General features: G+C 41.0%; 1 protein-coding gene and 3 long non-coding RNA genes across 11 annotated transcripts in view; 1 reads left to right on the top strand and 3 right to left on the bottom strand.

The window, feature by feature from the left end:
• The window catches only part of LOC140606472 (phosphatidylcholine transfer protein-like), a 51,789-nt gene extending 38,381 nt beyond the window's left edge, over nt 1-13,408 (bottom strand). For 2 of the 7 annotated variants that reach the window (XM_072779927.1, XM_072779926.1), the window contains exon 1: nt 6,943-7,222. In XM_072779927.1, the coding sequence (XP_072636028.1) occupies nt 6,943-6,963 (21 nt within the window). In that variant the 5' untranslated portion in view covers nt 6,964-7,222. Of the gene's footprint in view, nt 1-1,068; nt 1,165-6,942; nt 7,226-13,189 lie in introns of those variants that run through there. The other 5 variants (XM_072779925.1, XM_072779924.1, XR_012008795.1 and 2 more) reach the window with 5 other exon arrangements.
• On the top strand, nt 6,573-7,568 carry LOC140606483 (uncharacterized). 2 transcript variants are annotated; one of them, XR_012008816.1, is made up of 2 exons: nt 6,573-7,320; nt 7,420-7,568. It is a non-coding gene; the product is annotated as an uncharacterized lncRNA (long non-coding RNA). The 2 variants fall into 2 exon arrangements; XR_012008815.1 differs by having other exon boundaries at nt 6,573-7,304.
• A 2,030-nt stretch (nt 13,409-15,438) lies between the features above and the next one.
• LOC140606479 (uncharacterized) lies at nt 15,439-16,448 on the bottom strand. The gene is made up of 3 exons (XR_012008809.1): nt 16,413-16,448; nt 16,120-16,302; nt 15,439-15,765 (listed from the first exon to the last, which is right to left on the bottom strand). It is a non-coding gene; the product is annotated as an uncharacterized lncRNA (long non-coding RNA).
• A 49-nt stretch (nt 16,449-16,497) lies between these two features.
• Nucleotides 16,498-25,018, bottom strand: LOC140606481 (uncharacterized). Its single transcript, XR_012008812.1, has 4 exons — nt 21,152-25,018; nt 17,917-17,947; nt 16,873-17,237; nt 16,498-16,668 (listed from the first exon to the last, which is right to left on the bottom strand). It is a non-coding gene; the product is annotated as an uncharacterized lncRNA (long non-coding RNA).
• Between the last annotated feature and the right edge of the window lie 1,416 nt (nt 25,019-26,434).

Below are 26,434 nucleotides of genomic sequence, written 5' to 3' on the forward strand. Positions count from 1 at the left end.
CTCCAGAGGAACAAAATGCTTGGTAACACATCCCTCGTCTATCAATAAAATGTTCAAGTCATCAACAGCCTGCCCAAATTCTGGGATCAAGGCACTTTTATACCCATTATTTCTTTGCATTATTTCTCTCTAAAAAGAATCTCAACAAACATATTTTTGTCTTTTTAAAAATAAAGTTAATTTATTTATAATTGTAGAAACAATATTCATAATAGGACAAATGGAAAATGCCAAAAAAAGATTAAGATAAATGAAAATGGCACATAACTTCATAATCCACAAGGACCTATTTTAATATTTGATATATTTAAGTACATAAATACTTCTATATGTTACAAAATGGGAATAGCATGGCTTAAACAACTTGTATTCTTATTTTTAACAAGATATAAAGAGGTCACACCTAGTTTAATTCTAGTTCTAGTTTAATTCCTAGTTTAATTTAAGTTACACATTTCCAATATTTTAAAAATATAAATATTGTTGGAATAATCTATTATTTCATATGGACCAAGTTGGTCCATAATTCTCATTCTTTCATTATGAAAGCTTCCTTAGAGATAAATTTTAGGGTACAGGGTATTACCATTTTAAGATTCTTTATGCTTTTTATAAGACCTTAAGAAGTTAACACCAATTTATACTCTTGCCAGTAGCACAGGAGCAGCTCATCAAGATTGGGTACCATTGTTTCTAGAAACTATTTGATAGGAAAAAACATGAAACTTAACTTGATTGGGGAGAATTTTTTATTACTGATGTGTAAGATCTCTTTAAAATCAGAAATATAAACTCTCTGTATATGTTTCTAAAATTACTAGTACTTCAATAAATGATTCTAAATAGGTGGTGATTGGCTCAAGAGGGGATTGGCTTCCCTAAAGCTCCTCCAGAAAACTATTTCTAACAATGTCTCCATTTCTTTATATGCTGTAAAACATGGTGTGTACTTTTCTAAAGCTCCACTTGAAAATAAAGTAAAAAATTATCAGTAGTAGAGAATGAGTAAATATCTTGTATAGAATACAATGACCAGGAGAAACAAAGATTTGGTATAGCATACAGTACCTTCTTTCTTGCTAAGAGAACCTCTGTAGCAATGTACACAGTGAACTTTGCTGGTCTCCTAGGCAGTTTGAATATGGATGTTTGGAGCTGCAGCAGCTATTTTGTGACAAACATGAGGAGAAAGAGTAAAAAGACCCAAGCCTTTTACCGGCATCATTCATTATCTGCTATACCTCTGCCAGCAACTACTGACCTCTGCCCTACTTGTTAAGTGAGAAAAATAAACTTGTCTTTGAGTCACTGTTAGTACAGTTTCCTATTACTTGTCCCTCAAAGCAATCTTAATTGATACTTAATCATTCCCAACAGTGATTTTACTTGAGTCCTATGATCTGGGAAAATAGTGAAAATTCAAAAACTCCCTTCTCCTTTGTGCTCTAGAAAAGAGATTCTTGCAAAGAACCACCATTCCCCATGTGACTTAGAGTTAAGACTCACAAATGCTGCCCTTGTTTATCTGTGACAAAGACACAGACCCTCCGAATTTCCCTTTCAGTGCCTCATAAATGATCAGCTGCATGACTTGTCCCACAGATCAACTGCAACAAAATGCTTGCAAACCAAACTGATTGAGCTTCTCTCCTACTTTCAGGCCCCTAAACGTTGGCCCACCATTGGCCTGAGCCACCATCCAGCCCCTCCTGAAAACACACTGGCCTCAGGGTAAAATATTCTCTGACCTACTATCCAGTCATGCCACCTTTCATCTCAATTGCCCATACTGTCTCTCGCCTTGTTTACTTGTCTCTAAAAAAGAAAAACTCTTTTTTGCCTAATTCCTGAGACACTCACAGATCTTATGGTCCAAGTGTTCCCCTTATCACAATAATCTCCCCCCTCACTCTGCAATATTCCTTTTGAATAAAAGTCTCTCCTTACTAAGTCCAGACTTGTTTTTATTTGGCACTCTTACTCAAAAGTAGAATAGCAGACTGCCAGAAGAGTGCCGGTAAGACTTAGGAGCAAGTAAATGCATTAAACCAGTAGAGAAGTACAGAAGCATTGCTAAAATGCACTGTCAGGGAAGAGAGGTAAGAGATAATAGCCACGTTAAATGGAAGTATATTTAATTTTGCATATTTACAACTCCATGTATTCTGTTACAGAAAGTGCTACCTCCTTCCCCAAGTCAGAAAAAATTATAATTACCAAAAATCATCATAAATTGTATTACAAAAACTTATAAACTTGCTAGGACCCACTGTATCCTTGGCCTCCAGAAGAAATCAGATGTAGACCTATTCTTGACTTTTCAGCTTAAAACAGGCTTCCCTTGGTGATCTGGCAGTGGTCGCTGCACAGCTGTGTATTCAGTACTTGAAATTTTCCAATCACTTTGACCTGCTATAAATTATTTTATTAATACTAGTAATTGTTCAGCTTCCAGTTTTATATTCATTACCTCATGTAATCTTAACACAGCCCTGTGATAGAGATGGAGATGTTAGTTTTACCTCCATCTTTATGGGAAGAAATGATGCTCACACAGGCTAAATTACTTGCCTGAGTCCCATAGCCAGAAAGAGGGTGACATGGGCCCTTCTACTTCCCACAAAGTCTCCTTTTAGCTCTACCTTTGCAGATTTTCCCCACACCACTGTTCTAAACCATAATCAAATGACTAAGGTAAGAAGACCCAAAACATAGGATCCTAGGGCCAGAAGGGGCCTTAGACCTTTATGTAAAAGATATCAGTGACTTGCCAAAAGCCCCACTGATGACACTGTTGGTGGCAAAGCCTGGATAGGAACCTGTTTCTTCTGGTCCCCAAGCCAGTGCCCCTATCCTGCATCATCAGGATGGACCTTCCACTCAGATGCTCCCCTGAGGTCCTAAGCTTGGTGTGTTTGTCCAACAGGCCTCCAACTAACCAGAGGAGGTATGTTTTAGAGGCCACTTCTGTAGGGATTCAGATCCAGAGCAGAGGAAAGGCAGAAATGGAAAAGGATGAATAATACAACTTCCAATGATTAGTGCTTTGCTGTCTTTCCATACAGTATTCCAAAGAATCATCTCACAAACCAGAAAATACCCCCTGGAGGTTACAGCATGGGCTCAAAGTCACAACCCAGTAGGGTCTAAGCTCTTCTACCTGCTAGCCTTGCTTTCCACAGCTGCAAAGTGGGTTGAATAAGAGTGTGTACTTAAGGGGATGATTGTGAGGAGTAAATGAGATCATCCACCATGGTGCCAATCAGATATTAGATATCACTTTCATTAATAAGGTAGGTATGATGATCCTCTTTTTCCAGATAAAGAATTGAGGATCAGAACTGTAACATAACGTACATTTTTTAAGAGAAACTAACATCTATGGAGTACCCGACATAAACCGGGGACTATGCTTAGTGATTAATAACTTGCAATAATCCTGTGAAGTTAGCATATCATTATCTCCACATTTTTATAAATGAAGAAATGGAGGTTGGAGGCATGATTGGGCAATTTCCTACTGATACCACTAATTTTCAAGATGTTCTATTGTACTGGCTCACTTGTCTAAACATCAGATTGTTATATTTCTCAGCAAAGTTGATTCAAATGCACAAAAGAACTTGACATGGTATTTTCAATTGCATTCACAGGGCTAACATATTTTGAGAAACACTACTGCCAATAGAACACCTACTAGTCCTATATAAGATAAATTCTGTAAGAGCTCATGTGTTTATATGTAAGAAATGTCAACATGTCATCATGTTTGCATTTGACAGTTGCAGCACCCCCAGAAGACTAATCCTTTACCTGTCCCTGGGAGACATCCTATAACTGTCCCCGGCAGGATTTGGAGAAAGGCATCACTCAGTCTCTGCAATTGATGATGTCATCTTCACTGACATCACTAACTATAACAGCCTTGATGAATCATATTTGTCTACTCCTGCAATGTACCTTTGAGTGTGTGCTGAATCTTCTCAGCCTCTCACATAACAGCTCATTCCTATTCCTCAGTGGGGACAGGAAGCCTCCTGAATCTATGACTGTGGAAGCTGACCAACTCCAGCCTTTCTATGGCAAGTGACAGACTCCAATGGTATGAAATGTAAGCATCTTTAACCCAAAGGCATCAACTCTAATGACAAGAATTAAAGCTACAGCTGCCACTGGGAATGGTTACCAAGATGGTATGACAAAAGGCAGTTGAATAATATTTTATATTACTCTCAGAAAACATAGCAGGTTTAATGCCTAATGATTACAGATAGCTAGATAAAATAATGACGATAGTTAAACTTGCTGAGTGCTTACTGAATACCAAACACTGAGCTAATATTAGATTACCCCACATAATCCACACAATGATAATATGACATATAGAGCATCAGTGAACCCATTTTTCAGACAAGGAAACACACAAAGGAGTTCTGAGGAATCTCTGGAAAAGGCAAGTCAACAGACAGAAAGAAGATTTGTGGATGTTTGGGACTGAGAATAGAAACATGGAACAACTGTAAATAGCCAAGAAGTTTCTTTTGGGTGTATCACCAATGTTCTAAAATTAGACCACATGAAGGTTGCACAACTCCATAAATTTATAAAATTTATGAATGGTACACTTATGATATGCAAATATTATGCTATACAAATGCTACCTCAATAAAGCAGTTAAAATAAAAAAATAAGCTGTGAAACTCACCTAAAGTCATGTAGCTCATGATCACAGAACCTGGCCTTGAAGCCAGTAATCTGTGGCCTGCCTCCAAAATGTCGCTGACCTCTCCAAACATCATTGGATAAATAAAAACCTGTTGAAGTGCATATAGTTATAGTGAGGGTAAGCATATAATTTATCATTCCAGCCAGAACACTTTTGAGAGTGAAAGGGATGTGATAAGAATTTTCACCAGGACAACAGGTAGAAACCAGGCCCCTTGTGGGTATACTGGATGGGATATATATACTCAACTATGGCTCACAACAAAAACCATTTTCTTTACTGAGTGCTTCAAATTGTATCCTCTCATTGGATCCTCATGCAAATTTGTCAGGACAGGAATTATCTCCAGTTTGTAGATGAGGAAACAGAAAACCCAGCTAGGGTCTCCGGCTCAAAAGTCCTAAAATCACAGAGCAGCTAGGCATCAAAAAGATACTTTAGACTGGGAGTCGCCAAATTTGTCACACTGGTTATCTTTGAACAGTCCATAGGCTAAGGATTGTTTTTACTTTTCTAAGTGGTTCTATAAGCACCACATAGTATCTTCCATTTTGAAACTTGGCCCACAAAGAGTCAAATATTTACTAGTTGGCCCTTTAGAGAAACAGTCTGGTGATTCCCGCTTGAGACCACTGCCACCACCACTTCCAAAACATACCACTTAGGGCAATTCTGAATTGCTACAGAAACTTATTGAAATGACACATGAGAGAGGAAGCTTTGTGTCATGGGATTCATATTTATATCCCTTCTTCAGTCATGTGCTGTTTACCATATAGGCTCAGCTCACCCTTCATTTTTTTTTAAGATTTTATTTATTTATTTATGAGAGACACAGAGAGAGAGAAGCAGAAACATAGGCAGAGGGAGAAGCAGGTTCCCTGCAGGAAGCCTGATACGGGACTTGATCCCAAAGCCCTGGGATCACGACCTGAGCCAAAGGCAGACACTCAATCACTAAGCCATCCAGGGACCCTCCAGACCACCCTTCAAAGTAAATCTGCCAATCTGAAGCACACCATACCAATAAATACGAAAAGCCTTAAATGTATCCTATTCAAACTCAGAAAAGAAAAAGAGACAATCGACCTCTAGAGTAACATATGTGGATTACACCAGGCATCTCATTAGAAACAATTCATACGAAGAGAGAGTGGAGTAAAATATATAGTATGTTGAAAGAAAAAAGCCACAAACCAGGAATTCCATATCCAGTGAAACTATCCTTCAAAAGGGAAGGAGAAATAATAGTTTTTCAGGCAAATAAAAACTGAAGAAATTCATCAGCAGAGACCTAAGCTCTGGAAGAAATGTTAAAAGATGTTCAAACAGAGAAAAAAATGATATAGGTCAGGAAGATCTACATAACATAAAAAGGGCTGTTTTATTGTCTTAAAGCTTCTCAAAGGTATGATCCCTGTCTTATTCATTAGGTATCACCAGGGCTTACATAGTGACAGGCACACGATAAGTCCTAAAGACTGCGTGAATGAGTACATGAACAAATATTTTGCAGTTTTCTTTCCATTAACCCAAAGGTAGCTATAGAAAGGTGTCTTTCCTAAAGTAAATGGCAAGATGAGGTTGTTAGGTCTACCTCTAAGCTTTTCTGGGTCTTAAACGCACATTAAAAGGCACAGGCTAACATTCAAAGATTCAGAGTTGCACAGACTCTCCTTTTCTTACAAGAATATATTCATTTGAAGGATGAAACAGCCTCACAAAATAATGTCAGGGGACAGTGAGCTTGGGAAGTAACACACTATTCCCATTGGAGGGTCCACTAGAATTCTCTTTCCACACAGAGGTGGTAGGCACTGATGTCAACAGCAGGTTGGAAGACCACACAGGACCCATATTCCACTCAGCATTGTTCCAAGTGCAGCCCCTGGTTCACCCTGGTAATGTTATGGTATTGTATCCAAGAATCTCAAATGCCCAATCCTTGCTGACAAGTCATTTATCCTCTCAAAGGGCCCCCTAGCCCAATGAAAATTGGGGTTTTGCTTTATTAATAGTCACCTCCCGTGATCCCCATGTAGGAATTCAGTAGAGACAGAGTGAGGGCATGAAGCATGGCTTATACCTAGAGACAGAAGTGGAGACTCCTACTCACCCCTCTCACCTCATTCACCCCAACTTAATTCTTGGAACCAACATTCCATCCAGCCTCACAACACATGCATATCCTGAGAGAGAAGAGAGGAGGAGAAGACCTGAGGCTCTAATGTATCCATCCAGTTGTGTGCTCAGGAAGATGGAAAAGGAGCAACAGAGAGCATGAGCTAGACAGCATAAGAGCTGGCCTCTGTCTGTAGAAGGTAAAAGGGTGCCATACATGGGTGCTCAGGATTCAGATGTAGTGGCCCTGACCACTAGTAAAACATGGCTTGATAAGTGCCCCAGGTTCAATAATTGTTCTATCACTCATGTTGGTAACTACCCCTCCCTCAGCAGAGAGGCAGAAGGATGAGAGAAGGGGGCAGAACAGTCCTGTATCTAAGTGAAGACACTGATGATGCAAATCGGATTATGATCTCACCTGTGGGATTGCTACTGGAACTATTCATCCACTGAGGTACATCTGTTTTTGTGTGAGTTAAATCTCTGTCTCCCTCCTAAAACGAAACTTCCTCTTTCCTCAGCCTGGCAAAAGTGCAATTTCTTACAAGTGCAATACTTTTGCATTTCAGTAGGTGCACAGCATTGAAAAGAACAGTCCCTAAGAAGAACTGCCTGCTCCTCACCAAGCTCAATGATTACAAGACCCTATTACAAGACAAAGGCACAATACAGGCAGTCCCTTCTCACAGTGCCAGACATTCATTTTAAAATGTTATGAGCTCAAGGCAAACCAGATCATCTCAGACTACTATTTACCTAGTCTAAATGAGGATAGTTCCCCAATGACCCTAATGAACTTGGGCTTTGAAAACCCTCTCTGGTACATTCCTCCTCCAGAAACTTGCATGATGCCACCTTGCACTTCATTTCTATCTCCGCTCAAATGTTCTCTCTGCAGAGGGGCTCTCCAGCTTCCCTTATCTAAAACATACCACATCACCCCTGGCCACCACTGCCATTCCCTTTCTCTATCCCTTCATCCCACTTTACTTTCTTCAGAGCATTTTTCACCCAACATCTCATTATATACTATGGATTATTCTCATCAGGGAATGTCATTCATTCTTCAAGAACTCATTCACTTTTGAAACAGTAGGTGCATCTTCCTGTTCACGGCTTATCTCGAGTGCCTGTGAGGGTGACAGCACATGGGAGGCATTTGATGAATATTCCCTGGATGAAAAAATGAATGACAGTGGACAGAATGGAGATTTTAATCCAGGACTATGTGCCTCCAAAATCCAAGTTCTCGCCATACCAGTGGCAGCTCTGGGCTAGTTTTCCTTACTCTCCAGAAAGAGAAAGTAGTTCTTGCCTTGAAGCAAGCTGTATATTTGGTGCTGAGCTTATCGAAGCTGGTTCATGTCTAGTTACTAGTTATGAGGTTTTGTGTGGCTCACTTCACAAGTCTGGGTCATAGTTCCATCTGAAAAATAGGAAAATAATCTTGTCCCTACCCATCTTCCAGGCTGGTTTACAGGCATAAAAGAAACTGATATTGGACAGCATTTTGTAAGTTAAATCATCATGTAAAGGTAAGTTATTAACATTACTACCTTCAGAGGAAAAAGAGAAGAGAGAATGGAAACAGAGCAGGCAAAGGGAGTAAAAAGAAGTGAACAGAAAAGATGATGGTATTGGCCAGAATGGTTTCAGAGACACTTTCAAAGTCCAAAAATTCTGTGATTTAATAGGAAAAAGGAAATTAAAAAGTATCAAAATACTGTATATTAAAAGTGGCAATCTGTCCAAGAACATGATTCAGGATTATTTATCTACTAAAAAAAAAGTTGACAATATTTTTCAAATTTCAAAATGTAATTTGTTACAGTGGAGAACTCAAATTCCTCTATACTTACTTCAACCTATTCAAAACAGGCAATAATAGATCATCATCAGAGCTCATGATGGACCGACATAAATGACTATATAAATCCAGATGTTGGGGCAGCTCCAGTGGCTCAGTGGTTTAGCACCACCTTCAGCCCAGGAGACCTGGGCACCTGGGATCGATTCCATGTTGGGCTCCGTGGAGCCTGCCTCTCCCTCTGCCTGTGTCTCTGTCTCTCTCTGTCTCTCTCTCTCTCTCTATGTCTCTCATGAAAAAATAAATAAAATCTTTTAAATCAATCAATCAATCAATCAATCAATCAATGTAGATCTTGGACTGGCTTTATAATAATAGGGATATTCACCTAGAAAATATGCTCCTTACCCAAGTCATGGTAAAGACTCTGATAGAGGTTCCCTTTCAGGATGCCTGGGTGGGTCAGTGGCTGAGCATCTGCCTTTGGCTCAGGTCATGATCCCAGGGTCCTGAGATTGAGTCCTGCATTGGGCTCCCTGCAGGGAGCCTCCTTCTCCTTCTGTCTATGTCTCTGCCTCTCTGTGTGTGTCATGAATAAATAAATAAAATCTTTACAAAAAAAAAAAAAAAAAAAGAAGAGTCCCTTTCATAGGGGCACTACATGTAAACTTACTGCTGCAAAGTTCAAGCAATCCAGGAAGACTTACCAAATAACCTGTCTCAGTTTCCTTTGTGGGTCTTACAGATGCCAAGAAAAATCAGAGGTGGGGACTCATCTCAATACAGAGGAAATCTTTACATGGTATTAAGAAATAGGATGAATGAAGCAGATGTTGATAGGCTTAAGGCAAAAGCCTTAATGCAGCACCTTTGAAAGTTACATGGATCAATGGGACCTCCCAGTGGCCCTTCAACAGGAAAGGGTCCACTCTGATTACACCAGTTGTTGGAGTTTCAAAAGCCAGAAAGCAAAGACTGCAAAGACCGCTCACCTAGACTCACCAGCAGCAATGGTCAGGTAGGTTATCAAGATGAACATTTTCAGAGGGGCCATTGTCTTCTGGTCTGACCCTCAGTTGGGGACCTGGGGACCCAAGGCCATATGCACTCGTGGGTAAAGGGTTTGGGAGGGTGGAAGAAAAGATACATAACGGTCACATGCAGGGTGAATTGAACACCACTGGCCCACAAAACAGATCAAGGGCTTTGGGGCAGATAGGTGCAGGTCTACTCAGAGAGTGGGACAAGGTGAGTTCACTTTTGATAAGGTGTGGTATTCAGATGAAAAGATTTACTAACTAGAAATTCGAGGGACCTCCCTTCCAGGAGGAAGGTAAAACATGGGAGTCAACCTGGAAAGAAAATGAGGCTTCAACAAATAATGCTGGAAATAAAGCTGGAAAAAGCTAGAACCCAATAAGAGTTCTAAGAAAGGGTTCATACCCTGACCCAATAGGGCCTCTTGACATTTTAATACAGATGAATGTCAAAGGGGCTATGGATGGTCCTGCATCCTAGCTGCTGAGGCTCAAGGGTACACCTACTGGAATCCCATGGCCCTTTAAACTTAGAGAGGTTATCTGGGAGCACCTGTAATTTACATCAGTGTACCATGACTGCCTTCCTCCCTACGACAGGTTGAAATAAGACAATAGTGTGGTTAGTACGGGTGGAAACTATTCTGAAGACCACTCATGTCCTCCCCAGCAGAGGGAAATGGGCCTGCTACTTAACACTACACGATGGAAACAATACTCAGTACAAAGCCAGTCACTGTCTCAGCTCACAGGCACAGAGCACAAAAGCACAGGCCCACTGGAGAGGTACAGGGTAGAGTGGTCCGGCTTGGCTAGAGGACAGGACAGGGGTACGCAGAGGAGTCATGGGAGATAAAGCTAGAAATGGAAGTTGGGACCAAAACAGTTCAGCACACAGGATAAACAACTTATGACAATACAACTTATAATTTTTCAACTTTACAAAGGCACAAAATCAACAGGCATTCAGTAGAAACTGTACTTTGAATTTTGATCTTTCCTGGGCTAGTGATACGTGGTACAGTACGTTCCCCTGATGCTGGGCAGGGCAGGGAGCCACAGGGCAAATAACTGACACACTTATTACTATTCTGCACCCAAATGATCATTCTCTTTTTCATTTTTAGTTCACCACCCAATAAATTACATGATGTTCAACATGTTAGTATTAAACGCATAGTGTTAGATGATTTTGCCCAACTGTCAGCTGATGAAACCATTCTGAGCGCAGTGAAGATCAGGGAGGCTAAGCTATGACGTTCAGTAGGTGAGGTGTATTAAAGGCATTTGTGACTTATGATATTTTCAACTTATGATGGGGTTATCAGGATATAAACCAACCATAAGTTGGGAAACATCTGTAGCCTGCCCAGCAGCATCTGCCTTCCTTCAGAGAGGGAATGCAGGAGCCTACTGCTGGCACAGGTCTGGAAGAGCACAGGGGAGCTCTGATCCCAATTCAAACCTTCAGCAATCAACTTAACCTTTCCCCATACTCACTTTCGTATGGGTAAAAAGGTGCTAATTACAGTATCTTACATTAAGACTGACATGAGACTACTAGATATTTACCCGAAGGATAAAAAAGTGCTGACTGGAAGGGGCACATCCAGCCCCATATTCCTAGCAGCATAATCCACAATAGCCAAAATATGGAAAGAGTCCAAATGTCCATCGACTGATGAATGGACAAAAATGATGTGGGGGGTGTGTGTGTGTGTGTGTGTGTGTGTGTGTGTGTGTGTATACGGACTATTACTCAGGCATCAAAAAAGAATGAAATCTTGCCATTTGCAACAATGTGGATGGAACTAGAGGGTATTATGCTAAGCAAAATAAGTCAGAGAAAGACCTATATCATGATTTCACTCATGCAGAATTTAAGACACAAGACAGATGAACAAAGGGGAGGGAAAGAAAAAATAAGATAAAAACAGAGGGAGGCAAACCATAAGAGATTCTATAATTGAGAGAACAAACTGAAGTTTGTTAAAGGGGTTAGTAGGGGTGGAAACTATTCTGAAGACCACTGTGTGGGGGGATGGGCTTAATAACTGACGGGTATTGAGGAGGGCACTTGGGAAGAGCACTGGGTGTCCTATGAGTGATGAAGCACTACTCCTGAAACCAACACTACACTATGTGTTACCAACTTGAATTTATTTATTTACTTATTTATTTATTCATTCATTCATTCTTGAATTTAAATAAAATAAAATATAAAAAACAAGACTGGCATGAGGGTTGAATAAATCAGCGCCTGTGAAGCACTTGAACAGTTCCTGGCATATAAGGCATGCAATGTGTGCGCTATGACCCTAGTTATTCTTAGCATTAATCTGCAACCGACAGTGCCACTGAAAGGAGAGGGATAAGACCAAATCCTCCCGTTCAGGTGTTTGATCAGACTGCAACATGTAGAAAGGAAGGGCTCAGAGAGATGGAAGGCCAGGAGGCCAGTTAAAGAGGTCACTGCCATTCTAGGTGAGAGGTGCCACCCAAAGTAACAACCAACTAACAAAACTTGGCCAACGCCTGGATGTGGCCGGTAAGGAAAAATGGAACAGTCAGAGAGAAGAATAAAGGATTTTGTCTGAAATAATGTCCATTCTTGCACAGAGACAACATTTGAAACCTCACTCAGAAATTATTTCTGCCTCTTCTGGGCTGTGAGCTTCCTGGTCATCTTGTCACACTCAGGGGCCCTGCTACACACAGGTTCTGAGTGCCTCCCTACTCTACAGTATAATACTCTGGTCCTCTGCCAGGAAACCCCGATTTCACTTACTGTGCCTAATGGTGACCTTTTAACCTGTGTGCCATGCAGCTGCTATCACACAGTGTAGATGATGACAGACCTTAGGGGCAACGCAATCCGTCCACTTGGGTAGCTACCTGGTTCCAGGAGCACCTGGAGACTTGCTAATAACTTAGAGGGCGGGGGGAGGAATGGAGTTGGTTATCTTTCTGCCTAAAGCTTTGGACTAAATTAGTAAGTAAATTACAAAGGGGGCAGCCTGGAAAAGAAGCCCAAGCCTGAGATGATAGTAGCTCCCTTCTCAGGCTCACCACTCCACACTCACGCTATCATCCTGCACCCCTAGTCTCTGAAAAGTCCAGTCTCTTTTCCACTTGTATGCAAATCCTAAGGTTCTCCCCACCCCACCAACACACACACACATACAAGTGGCACCCACCGGGAGGGGGATCTACGTCCCTTGCAGGCATAGGGCCAAGACTCAGCCTACCCAAGTTTTAACCCTATTCTTAACTGCCAACAAACCACTGCCACTAGGGGCCTCAGACCTGAAGCTGTATTCCAATTGCTTCTCAAAGCATGGGCTAAGTCAGCTGCAGGCACTGCTCCTGTCTTGCTTCTCCCAGCTCCACAAGGCCAACTCTGACCCAACTACCAAGGCCACAGCCCAGCATTCCCCTAGGGAGTTTGGCCCTGTTGAGTATCAGCCCCAGGTCTTCCAGCCATACAGCTGCTACCTCATCCAGGCGCCTGTAGACGCAGATGCCTTGGGCCTCCACCATCAGCTCCCAGTTGGCCCCGACCAGCTGGAACCGCTGCAGCTCCATGCAGACCTCCCAGAACTGGTCATCGGAGAAGCTACCACCAGCCGCACCCTCCATCCTTCCACAGCCACCACACTTCTGCCTGGGGAGGAGGCAGCCCCCTCCGTGAGTTTGGGGGCGGGCCTAGAGGGTGTCCAGCGTGATTGGCAGGGAACTGAGGAGTGATAGGGCCCTAAAGGACTAATGGAAGGCGTGGCTACGGGGGGTGGGGCCCAGAGACATAGGCGGGGCTGAGCAAGAGAAGGCGGGGATAGAAATAAATAAAACCAGAAAAAAAACTGGACTTGATCTGGGGGAAGATGGAGGGACTGGGAAACTGAGGAGGCATCTAGACAGAAGGAAAATGTTAAAAACTAATACGATCTCAGAAACCTCTCTGTAGCCCATCTCATACTCCTCCCCACCCCCATATCTTCCAAACCTGCTTGGGTGTCCCTCCTTTACCATCTCTACAGAATGCTGGAGAAAACTCTGAGGCCAGGGGTCCTCTTGGGAGGAGAGATGGACAGCACAGGTATGCTTGATAATCTCAGGAGTCAGATACTAGAAGTGAAAGCTATTCCAGTGCCATTTCTATTCTCTTATGAGTTTAAAAATATTGTTCCAAGAGGCCCCTGGGTGGTTCGGTGGTTGAACATCTGCCTTCAGCTTAGGTTGTGATCCCAGGGTCCTGGGATAGTCCCACAACAGGTTCCCTGCAGGGAGCTTTTCCCTCTGCCTATGTCTTTACCTCTTTGTGTGTGTCTCTCATGAATGAATAAATAAGATCTTTTAAAAAAATTATTGCAAGAAGGGGTCTATGGCACAAAAAGGATTAAATAACCTAATCCATAATGCATCTATAAGGTAATTTACCACACTGGAGGGTGAAGGATGAACTGAATGGGTCATGATTTCTACCCAGGATTTCTGCATTTTGCATAATTTAGATCTCTGAGTAACTCGAAGTTCATCTGGTTCCCGCAGGTCCTTTGGGTATTACTTTCTGTCCTACCAGCACACTATCTTTGGTTTTGAATAAAGTAGGTAGTTTATTTTTTTTTAATTTTTTTATTTATTTATGATAGTCACAGAGAGAGAGAGAGAGAGGCAGAGACACAGGCAGAGGGAGAAGCAGGCTCCATGCACCGGGAGCCCGACGTGGGATTCGATCCTGGGTCTCCAGGATCGCGCCCTGGGCCAAAGGCAGGCGCCAAACCGCTGCGCCACCCAGGGATCCCCAAGTAGGTAGTTTAAACAATGTAACACTACATGGGTGCCAATAAACTGCGAAATCTCGTATTTCCTAGTCTGTAAAATGGGCTAAACATCGTGCAACCAGTTAGAATTGAGGAAGTGACTACATAAAATAAACAGAACGTGTTTGCACATGTTTGAGCAATGCCTATCAAAGTAAATAAATGTTCAATAAAAAATTTCCACTTATTTTACGTTACTATATTGAAATGTTTCTCCTTCTAAACTTAGAGACTTGAAATGGATGGCAAACTCTAGGTTCATGCCAATTTCCAAGAAGAGAAATAAGATCAGATATGGCAGCACAGATAAGTTACTGTTGAATTCAATTCAATGCTGGTTCTGTTCTGTTTTATGAGGATGGGAAGAGGGATGTGGTATTTTCCTAGACTAAATGCACAAGAGATCAGAGACATACTTTACTACTGTTTTTATAATGCCCTTTAAGTCCTCTCTTCTTTATACAAACTGTATTGTTTCAAATTCAATTGCTTGGGGGCAGCCTGGGTGGCTCAGTGGTATAGCGCCACCTTCAGCCCAGGGCCTGATCCTGGAGACCTGGCATCTAGAGAGTCCCAGGTCAGGCTCCCTGCATGGAGTCTGCATCTCCCTCTGCCTGTGTCTCTGCCTCTCTCTCTCTCTCTCTCTCTCTCTCATGAATAAATAAAATCTTTAAAAAAAATAAATAAAATTCAATTTCTTTAAAAAAGCAATTTCACTGGTTAAAAACCAGTGAAAATAGCTTTAAGGAATCCCATTATAAAGGTGTGCTACGATGAAGCTGAACTTCAAATAGCTTTAAGGAATCCCATTATAAAGGTGTGCTTTGATGAAGCTGAACCTGTATCACTACATAACAATAGATTAATGAAAACAACAGGAGAGTGTAAATGACACTGTGCAATATATGAGATATAGGCCAGAAATTCAAATTGCACATGCAATATATATATTTGTAAGTGTGTTTACCTACTAAACTCAGAAAGTCAATACACATATATTTGGGTATGTTGAGATCTATACCCATGTTTACTTTATTATAGTTAATGAAGGAAAGAATGTATCCAGCAAACAGTTTTTATTTTGTGCAACCTCAGAGACTAGAAAAGACTCGGAGAGAGGGCTAGATCGGCCTGTTCTCCTTTAGCACTTGTCTATTTTAATAGACCATCCCACTGCCTTTGTGAAAACGCTCTCTAGAGGAACTTCAACAAACATGACAGCTGATGCTCCTGGCCTCAAACATGGAAAGCCTGGGCAAAATATACCAAAAATAGTCTTAAATATATAGTTCAGCTGAAAATAAAGAGCAGATTTCAGAAAGGAAAGAGAGAATGAAAGCCAGAGACCCAAGCACACTGGATATCTTTAGAAGGGATTGAATACCCCCCACCTGCCTCCCTGAAGCCTTGTTTCTCATGGGGAAACTTCCTTCCTTTAGACTAATACTCTTGGCCTCAATCATGGACTCCCTCCTTCTCATGAGAAGAGGGGTGATTTAAATGGTTGATGAGTTTAAGAAAAGGAACTACTAGGCATGTCTGGATCAACCCCTTCTGGCCTCTCCGTTCTAGCACCTCTCTATTGTAGAAAATGTGCATTCTCACCTGCCCTAGGTTATATTGTACTGCAGAGTGAAGGCTGTGCTCCTAGAAATGAGACTTTCCCATGCTGTCTGTGTCTGGAGAGCAAGTTTGGTTACAGGCAGAGTGTTTTAATTCTTCTGTTGCCACTGCTTCATTGCAATAAAGGTGAAATGCTCATTTCTGTGGTCAGACTTCCACATCTGTCTAAATGGATTCAGAACATAGGTGGGGAAGAGAGGAATAAGAATTTGGAGCTTCCTAAGTTCTAAACAGACAGAGGCTCCAGCGGCAGGATCTGGGGTTCTGATACTCACACAGGGACTGAAGATGTGGCACTCGGCCACAGGTGGTAGGAGATTGGGTGGGGGGACTGTCATAAAGCATGGATCCCCTTGGGGTGGCTGAGCAGCTCGATCGGTTAAGTGTCCAACTCTTTGTTTCTGTTCAGGTCATGATGTCAGGGTCCTGAGATCAGGCTCTGAGTCGGGCTCCACAGGCTCAGGGTGTGGAGTCTCCTTGAGATTTTCTCACTCCCTCACCTTCTGTCTCTCTCCTCCTCCCTCGCTTCCTCTAAAGAAAATGAAAAATAGAGCTTGTATCCCTCAAGATCTGCTCCTTCCATTCCCAAGAAACCAGAAAGTCCCTGCCTGTACACCACAGAGCCCCCAAGGAAGCTCACGCTCCCTGAAGTCTTAAATAAAAAGAAATAAAAAGACAACTGGGAGAAACTAAATCCCAAGCATATGCCAGAGATGGGACCTAAATTCGTGTTACCTGTACTGTATGGGAGCCACAAAGAGATCAATTAACGCCAAATCTGATTCAGGACCATTGAAAACTCTGAGATCCTGCTGGTATCAGAGTTAGGGACACTTTCACAACTAGGACACATGGAATTACCTAGGAGATAACACCCACAGAAGATGCATATACAATAAGTGAGTTACAAAGATCTGAGTAAACATCCCTCCACATGAGAGAGTTAGCAGATGTGCAAACAGGACTATCAGAACCAAGGAACTACAGTTAACAACAGGCCAATATGAGTAATTTTCAATATGCATTTCTGACATTTAATGAAAGCAAAGAATGTCTAGAGACGGAACACTAAGAAAAAAACGAATTTTAAAAAGAACCTTCTGCAAATGAAAAATACAATAGTCACTAAAATTAGAATATTAAAAGAGAGGTAAAATTGTTCAAGAGAAATAAAAGGATAAGAAGGTGACTATGACAGAATGCTCTAGAAAGCAACATGGAGATAGAAAGAAACGGAAAACGTGGGGGCACCTGGCTGGCTCAGTCCGAGGTAGCATATGACTCCTGATCTCTGGTTTGTGAGTTCGATCCCCAAGTTGGATATAGAGATTACTTAAATTAAAACTTTAAATAAATTAATTAATTTAATTAAATCACAATGAGGTACTAGTATGCACCTATCAGAATGACTAAAATGGAAGAGATGGATCAAAGCAAGCATTGGCAAGAATGTGGGAGAAATAGAACTCTCATACATTGCTGGAGGAATAGAAATGATACAAGCAATTTGGAAAACTGAGTTTCTTTAAAAGTTACAGGGCACCTGGGTGGCACAGTCAGTTAAGTACCTGGCTCTTATTTTAGGCTCATGTCATGATCTCAGGATTGTGAGACTGAGTCCTTCAATGGGTGCCAAAGTTGCTAGGGAGTCTGCCTGAGATCCCTCACTCCCTCTCTCTCTGCTCCTCCCTCCCTCCAATCCTCTCTTTCTCTCTCTCTAAAATAAATAAATAAATAAATCTTTAAAAATAAATAAATAAAAGTTAAACATACACCTACCATACAATCTGCCATTCCATTCCTAGGTGTACTGAAAGAAAAAGATATCCATAGATAGCCTCATACACAAATGTTCATTGCAGTTTAATATGTAGTAGCCAAAAACTGGAAAAAACTCGATGTCCTATATGAGTGAATTGATAAATACCTTCTGACATATCCATCAATGAATCACTCAGCAATAAAATGTTAAATGATTAAAATGTGTATATGAGTTGTATGCATATGCATACATATTATATATATATATAAAACAGAATGCAAAAAAAAAAATGCATGCAATTTACCATAAATATTTAAGAGTATAGTAACATGATACATACAATTTACATATAAAGAGTTCAGTAAAAATAATTGTGTAATATTCATAATATTATAAAATTGTGTAATTGATAGAGAAGCCAAAGTGACAAAGTATAAACAATGATGAATTTAGGGGAAAGGGAAGCATTTTTTTTTTGTTTTATTCCTTCAACTTTTCTGCACATTTAAAATTATTCAAAATGGAAATTCTGAGAAAACCCAGCTACATATGTTTATAGGAGAAATAACTACAATATAATTACACAGAAAATGTAGAGGTAAAAGTATGGAAAACACACTAGTAAACCTAAACAAAAGGGAGCTTGTGGGGCTCTAAAATATCAGACAAAATTGAGTTTAAGGCAAGAAAAAAATTAATAGGAGTTCATGAGTTAATGATAAAGGACAGAACTCTTCAGGAATTCTGAGTGCTTAAATTTATATTCATTTCATAACACAATCTCAAACATGTAAAGCAAAAAGTGGCATTAGTACAAGAAGAAATCAAATTCACAATCACAGTAGAATATTTTAAGGTTCTTTTCTAGGTAATTGATTAATGAAGCAGGCAAAAAACTGGCAAAGAGATGGAAGACTGGCATACAACTCATATGCTTGATCTAAATGACATTTATAGAACCCCATACCCAATAAACAGAACACACATATTATTTGTGAAACTCTTATTAACTATTCACCAAAATTGATGACCTGCAAAGAATAGAGGATATTTCAACAAACACTTAAGAATATGTATCATTCTTGGGGTGCCTCAGTGGCTCACTTAGTTAAGTATCTGACTCTTGGTTTTGGCTCAAGTCATGATCTCAGGGTCATGAGATCAGGTCCCAGATCACTCAGCACAGAGTGGGCTTGAGTTTCTCTTCTGCCCCTCCCCCCTCTCATGCCAGGACAGGTAGTCTCTTTAAAAAAAACAAAAAACAAAAAACCCAAAGTATATATCATTCTCTGTTGACACTGCAAAATTTAAAGGAAGAAAAAAAGAAAACATAGCCAGTCCCTGCCCCCAAATATTTGAAAACTAAACAAACAAAACAAATACATACCTATTTTAGGAACCTAGCCAGCAATTAAGGCCCTGCATCAAATTACTTTCTGCTTAAAACACCTGGAGAAGGGTTCCTGTTTTCTGTCCATACTCTTATGTGAGATCTTATTCACAGATTAGGATATTTTATATTTTAAAGAACCATTTCTATCAATTCAAACTATAATCAATGAAATTTAAACAAAAATCCATTGAGTGTTCAAGGGTTGAACATACCAATTCTAAACTTCACAGGAAAGGTTTAGGAATCAAGCAATTTGAAAAAGCAGGAAGGCAAATTTTCAAGTTGTGCCTTATTAGATATTAGGATCCGAAATTTAAAAAAATACTGTGGAGTGCCTGGGTGACTCAATCAGTTGGGCATCTGACTCTTGCTTTCAGCTCAAGCCATGATCTCAGGGTCCTGAGATTGAGTCCTATGAATGGTTCCACTCAGTGGGGAGTCTGCTTGATATTCTCTCTCTTTCTTTCCCTCTCCCTCTGCCCTTCTCCCCCTGCCTTGTTCATGAGCTCTCTCTCTCTCAAAAGAAATAAATCTTTAAAAAGAAATAAAGAAAATATTGTGATACTGACTCAGATCTAGGAACAATAAATAAATGATGAAGCAATTTTCCCTGTAGAATCAAATCCATATGCATACTGAAACTTAGCATGTGAAAAATAACAGACAGTTTAAAAAATAGTATTGGAAAGGCACCTGGGTGACTCAGCCCACTTAAATGTCTGCCTCTTGGTTTCCACTTAGGTCATGAACTCATAGGCCTTGGGATCTAGCCCAGAGGGATCTAGCCCTCTCAGTGGGGGTGTCTGCTTCAAGAGTCTCTCCCTCTGCCCCTCTCCCTGCTCACTCTCTTACTGCACTCTCTCCCTTGAAATAAATATATCAATCTTTTAAAAGTAGTATTGGAGGTGCTATATGGTGACAGATAGTTAGTAGCTACACCCGTGCTGAATAGACCATAATGTAATAATGCCTTGGAAAATCACTATGCTGTACAACTTAAAACTAATTTAACATTGTGTGTCAACTATACTTCAATAACAGAAAATGGTAAAGAAAAAATACATACTGCTAGACTACAAAAAAAATATATATATATATATAGGGATGTCTGGGTGGCTCAGTGATTGAGCACCTGCCTTCAGCCCAGGGCGTGATCCTTGAGTCCTAGGATTGAGTCCCATGTCAGGCTCCCTGCATGGAACCTGCTTCTCCCTCTGCCTGTGTCTCTGCCTCACTCTCTCTCTGTGTCTCTCATAAATAAATAAATAAAATCTTTAAAATATACATATATATATTACATATTATACATACATACATATATCCACTCTGAATTTTAATAGCCTAACTCTGCAGTTGTTTTTCACCCTATGGCTCGCAATCCAACATCCACAGCACCACACCAACGAAACACTGGGAGCTTTGAAAACCCCTGATGCCCAGGCTGAAGACCATGTCAATTAAATCAGGACCTCTGGGGGGAGGGACTTAAAAATAAGTATTTTTAAAGCTTTCCAGAAGTATCCAATGTCCAGGGCAAGTTGCTGATCACAAATTATCATCATAACAGTTCAAGTGATGTCAATACTTGCACCTAATCCAATACGTTACATCTATTTGGTATTATAAACACACAGACAGTAGGAGACATGACTGAAATACTTTACAAGTATAAGACACTTTACAAAATAAAAAGTAATTTCACATCTCATTTCATCTGCTCATTTACCCCATGACTCACGACCCTGTTTTGTAGATAAAGCTGAAGCTCAGAAAAGCTGAGTGCTCTGTCTGATACGATACAATCAAGACATGGAAAACTGAATGCCAAATGTGGTTTCGGGCCTCTGTAACAACCATACCCCAAAACGTAGAGAGTTCTTCTGTAGTCTTGCAGAGGCTGTGTGTGTGTGTTAAATTATCAGCCAAAATATATAGATGGGGCATCTGAAACTCAGAGGTGGTGTAAGATTTGCTCCAGGTCACACAGTTTAGACTTGAATTCTGACATCTCCTATGCTGAACTGACTTAGCAGGAAAAATATAAGCATATAATACTTTCCCTCACTTACTGGCCATTAAAGCCCCTTTCCCCACCCCTTGATCATATCGTGGGCAAATCTCAGACCCATATGTCCACTTAGGTTCACAAAGCCTGGTTCAGTCTGATGCAGTGAAACTTCGAGTAAATTTGGCCCTGCCTTTCTCCTCCCTTCCCTCCAGTGTAGCTCTTTCCAATGGCTCTAGGTTCCTTAGTGGGGAGTTGGGCTGTGGTCTGCTCCTTCATTCTGGGGATACATCCTCCTCTTCCTGTGTCTCTTCTACTCCAATATACAGGGACTGGGGAGAAAGATTCAGGGAAGGTGGTAAGGAGTCTTTTACTTGACTGGGGCCATGTGCTGCCCACTGTGGGCAGTTATGCCCATTGTGAAGTAAGAGTCTACACGCTGGTTTCATTACAGTGCATTTGTGCATGCTTTAAGAGGCTCTGACCTGCGGTGTGACCCTTTCCCACTGCCTACTTCAGCCCCTACACTTGGCATAAATCACCACAGTTCTTACACTGGGTTCCCCCGCCCAGCTGCCAACCCTTTTAAATATTGTTTGGGGTTGAATTGTGTGCCCCCCCACCCCAAAGTCCTAAGCCCTGATCAAGAATGTAACCTTATTTGGAAATAAAGTATTTGCAAATGTAATCAAGTCACAAGGAAGTCATTAGAGTGGGTCCTAATCCAATGACTGGTGACCTTAGAAGGGGAATTTGGAAACAGACACTAAGAGAGACCACCATATGAAGACACAGAAGGAAGATGGCCATGTGAAGATGAGAATCCGAGCTGGGAGACATGCTGCTACAAGCTAAAGAACATGTTGGGCTACCAAAAGCTGGGACAAGCAAGGAAGGATCCTTCCCTAGAAATTTCACGGGGAGCATAGCTGCCTTTCTGACATCTCGATTTTGGATGGTTAGCCTCCAGAAGTATGACACAATAAATTTCTATTGTTTTAGGCCATCTAGTTTGTGGTAAATTGTTACAGCAGCTCTAGGACTCTAACACAGACTCTGTACTAGCAAAATGGTCCAAGTCCAGCTACCAGTTCCTTTCTTCCATAGGAAACTCCTCTACCTGTCTGTCTCCCTAATGAGTTGTATAAAAAATCTAATACACCAATTGTATAATACACTAATTTTCTGTGACTGCCTACTATCACAGCCTGCTCCAAAAGGTCTCCTGCCTTCAAAATTTCCAAGTGAGAAATAAAAAAAGAGTGCATACTCACTTCCATCCTCAAATTTCCTGGCATAAAAGTCAGCCTCTATGAAGAACGACCCCATTGTGCTTAGCTCTCTAGATAGCATCAGAGGGGTCCTATAAGATCTGCAGTTTAACAAACATCAACCTAGTGTCACTTAAGTCCTATGCTATATCCTGTCCAGCAAAATCAGTGTTCGCCCTCTCTATGCCAAACAGATGGCTAATGCTATGCTTAGATCACCTTTGTTTTTCTTGCCATTTTAATCCTCTGTAGATGGTTGGTTACCTTCATCTTCATGAGACATTCAACTTTTTAAGATGGGGGAGTGGAAGGAAATGAAATAAGTCTCCCAGAGTCACTGTTTCTGGAAGATCTGCTCTAGGTATGGGCTTGTTTATGCATCTACAACTGCCAACCCTTTACACTCACCTACATCTGTCTTTCTTGGCATCTGTCCATGTGCCACAGGAGGCCTTGTGAAGCTATCCTTGGACTCATTCCCCTCTTGAGCAGAGAGAGCACCTTCCACCTACTCCACATCCAGTGACCCCATTGACACTGTTATCTCTGTGCTTACCAAGCCACAAAAAGCTCCTCAGGCTATGAGACCAGACACACTGGGTTCAAATTCCACCTCTGCTGTGTGTGGCCAACTGTGTGACCTCTGGCCAGTTGCCTCACCTTTCTGAAGCTCAGTTTCCTCCTCTTTCATACTGCCATGATCCCACCTTATGGGGTTATAGTGAGGGCCACCACGACGGTAAAACACCTCATAGAAGGTAGGGAATCAATTATGGTATTTCTCTTCTTCCTTCCTCACCACCGTCCTGGTACCCTATGAGTGCAGCAGAGAGATAAGAACTAGGCTGGCAATTTTAAGTGATGCTGTAAAGAGACAAGGCTTGTGGACAAACACAGGGAGAGGTGGAATAAAATGTGGTCTCTGAGATTGTGTGAATATATGTTAGGGAAGGTGGTATCATATATTTTTTAAAGCCCAATTACATTGTTCCAAGGAAGTTTCATAAACAAAAGCAAAAATATTGTAGGCACAGAGGTTTAGGATTCAATATGAAGAGATGCATTATTTTCACAGTATTTAAAGAGTAGATTTCATTTTTTTTTTTTTTTTACCTTCTTCTGGTAATTCAGAAACTTACCCAGATGTTACCTCCATTCCAGAGACTGCCAGGTTATGTTAGGCTATAAGGCAATGACACTGTCTTTGCAGCACAAATATGAGTCTTTGCCTTCCCTTGGCAGCCCGGTGTTAAATCATCACTAGATGAAAATAGTATCTAACATTCATTTTTTATGACCTTAGCAAACCATTCACCTATGAGTCTTCCTTTTGCTTCTCTGTATCAAGCACACATTTACTCAACACAAAATAAAAGCAGCCTTAAGTTTGACTCACTCTTATTTGCACTGACTTGGAGAATTACACAATTTGTCAAAGAAGGTAATGGCCATTCCTCAAGTTACAAGCAACAGGCTTCATGCTGGGCTCTGAGAGCTCACATTTAACCCTGCCCTCCACATGGATAAAAAGGTAAGTATCTAATACTCTCTGTACTTGACTAAGAGTCATCAACTTTGACCAATTTTTCTTTTTCTTAAACAAGAAAAAAAAAAAAGGACACTAAAAAATGTATGTACTTGTGAGAATGTAGCCCGCTTTCCTGAGGTAAACACCATCTTGTTCTCTAAGCAAGCATCTTGTTCAATTGTTTTGCACTTTCTCTCCCAGATGCATCTCTCTCTCACTTCCAAATTCAATTGTACACCCAAAGTGAGATTTTTTTCCCAAGGAAGCATTAGAGAGGAATGAAAGACAATGTAGAAATACTGATCATGGGCTGGCAGTAATAGGAAATCAAGTATTACTTTCAGTACAACAGGAATCTGGAGCAGCAGATGTCAGGATGAACCCCAGAGGGAATTTAATGGGGCCTTGAGTTAGTCTGAGAATTTTCACAGCATTCCTAGCTCCAACACTTTGACTTCCTTCAGGGAATTGGCATAAAGACAAAATCCAGATCTGCCTATCTCTACAATCAGGGACCAAATGACATTGAGAATGTCTAACAGCTCATAAATGTTGACACCAAAAGCTTCCCTCTCTACCATGAAGTAACTCCCAGTATAGATTATTGCAGCTTGAAACTTGGACCTTAGGAACTTGTACTGATGCTTTATAGGACTGTCAGGTGAGCTGGGAATGGAGCAGGAGCTAGCCTGACACATGCACACTGAGATGAGACAAGAGATAGCTCCAGAGCTACTGGAGGTCCCATCATGCCCAAGTGTCCATGGGGCTATACTTGCCTCCATCGTCATTTTCAAAATGGCTGTACCAGCAAGTTGCATCTAGTCAGCAAAGGCCAGAAGTAGACTGGTGGATACTGACAGGTCTAAATGTCAGTGGGCACACTCTCTGGGGTCTTATTCAAAGCAAGAGAACCAGATCTAAATAATGGGGTCACTAGAGCTAGGGTCTCCAGAATCTGACTAGTGAACTACACAACTAAACTGACTGGACTAAGGAAAGGGCATCAAAACTGTAGTTCTAGTATGTGGACTGAGTGAATGAATATAGAGAAATAAGTGAAGGGGGCTATACTCCAGACTTACCTGATTCCTTGTGGCCATTAATATTGCCAGTAGATCTCAGATGTAATTAGTAAGGAGCAGTGTGGGAGGCCCTCAGTCACCTGGAGTCATTGAATCTTCAGTCTGAGCATAACATAATACCAGCCTGGGAGGGGGGCATGCTGTATTATCCATTTCCATCAGGAATAGCTCAGGGAGCTGAGCTTGAGGTTGGGGAGCATCAGCAGAACCAGCTGTGACCAGCTGGATCAACATGTCCACAACGGCTACCATACAGGAGCTCCCTTGATAACTGCCAGAATTGGAATCCACTAAAAAATAGCAATTCTGACCACAACGAATTAAAATATGACAGTGAAGTGCAGAAATGGAAGGAAGGGGAGACAGGAAACCATCCTTTTGTCTTGAAGCAAAAATCCAAGCCTACCGATGACTTCTCTCATGAGCTCATTTATATTTTTATTTTCAAATTTTGCTTCCTCAGTGAAAAAAAAATATCTGGTGATTAGAAGGCAAGTAGGAAAAAAAGAGGTATTTATGGAGAAAGCTTTAGCTTCATATTGTTTTAAATATTTCCCAGTCTCTCTGTTTTACTCCGGCGGGGGGGCGGGGGGGGAGGATTTTAAAGGATAAGTTTTGTTACTTCTTCCTTTTACAAAATTTAACATTGGGCATAATTCATCACGTTAATGGTAAAGACAACATTTTCTGAGGTAATACTGAAAGTCAATGTTAAAATTTATGATGAAAATGGAATAAATATTTGTAGTACTAGGGTAAAATATCCAGTGGGGTATCATAGCTATTTATGGGAAGGAAAATTAAATTATCCCTCTCTGTCCAACTCTGCAACTGACTTTTAAACTTTGGTAATTTAACATTATATTTCACAAACACTATGGTATTTTATCCATTAGGACGTGAAATCCAGGAGAGCAGGGAATTTCAACTGTTTTATTTACTACTGTCTTTCTAGTGCATAGAGTAAGTAGTAAATATTGTGAATCAACAAATTATTTCAGGGACTATGAGAAAAACTACTATGGAAACATTACATTCGCTTATCCACAGCCCTATCCCCATTTCGGTGTTTCAACAAGGGCTCAGCTGTTCCCAGGACTTCATCTGCACCTTCCTCTTCCTTCCAACCTATCATGTTGGGTTTACCAACAACCAAAGAAGTGCTCTCTGATTGTGCTCATTCCACATGGCTCTCCTCTGACTCTAAAGAATCCAGTGGAAAAGTCAAAAGATGAGAGTGAGGCCACAATATT

Source organism: Canis lupus, chromosome 16 (genome assembly GCF_048164855.1).
Source record: "Canis lupus baileyi chromosome 16, mCanLup2.hap1, whole genome shotgun sequence".
Classification (NCBI taxonomy): domain Eukaryota; kingdom Metazoa; phylum Chordata; class Mammalia; order Carnivora; family Canidae; genus Canis; species Canis lupus.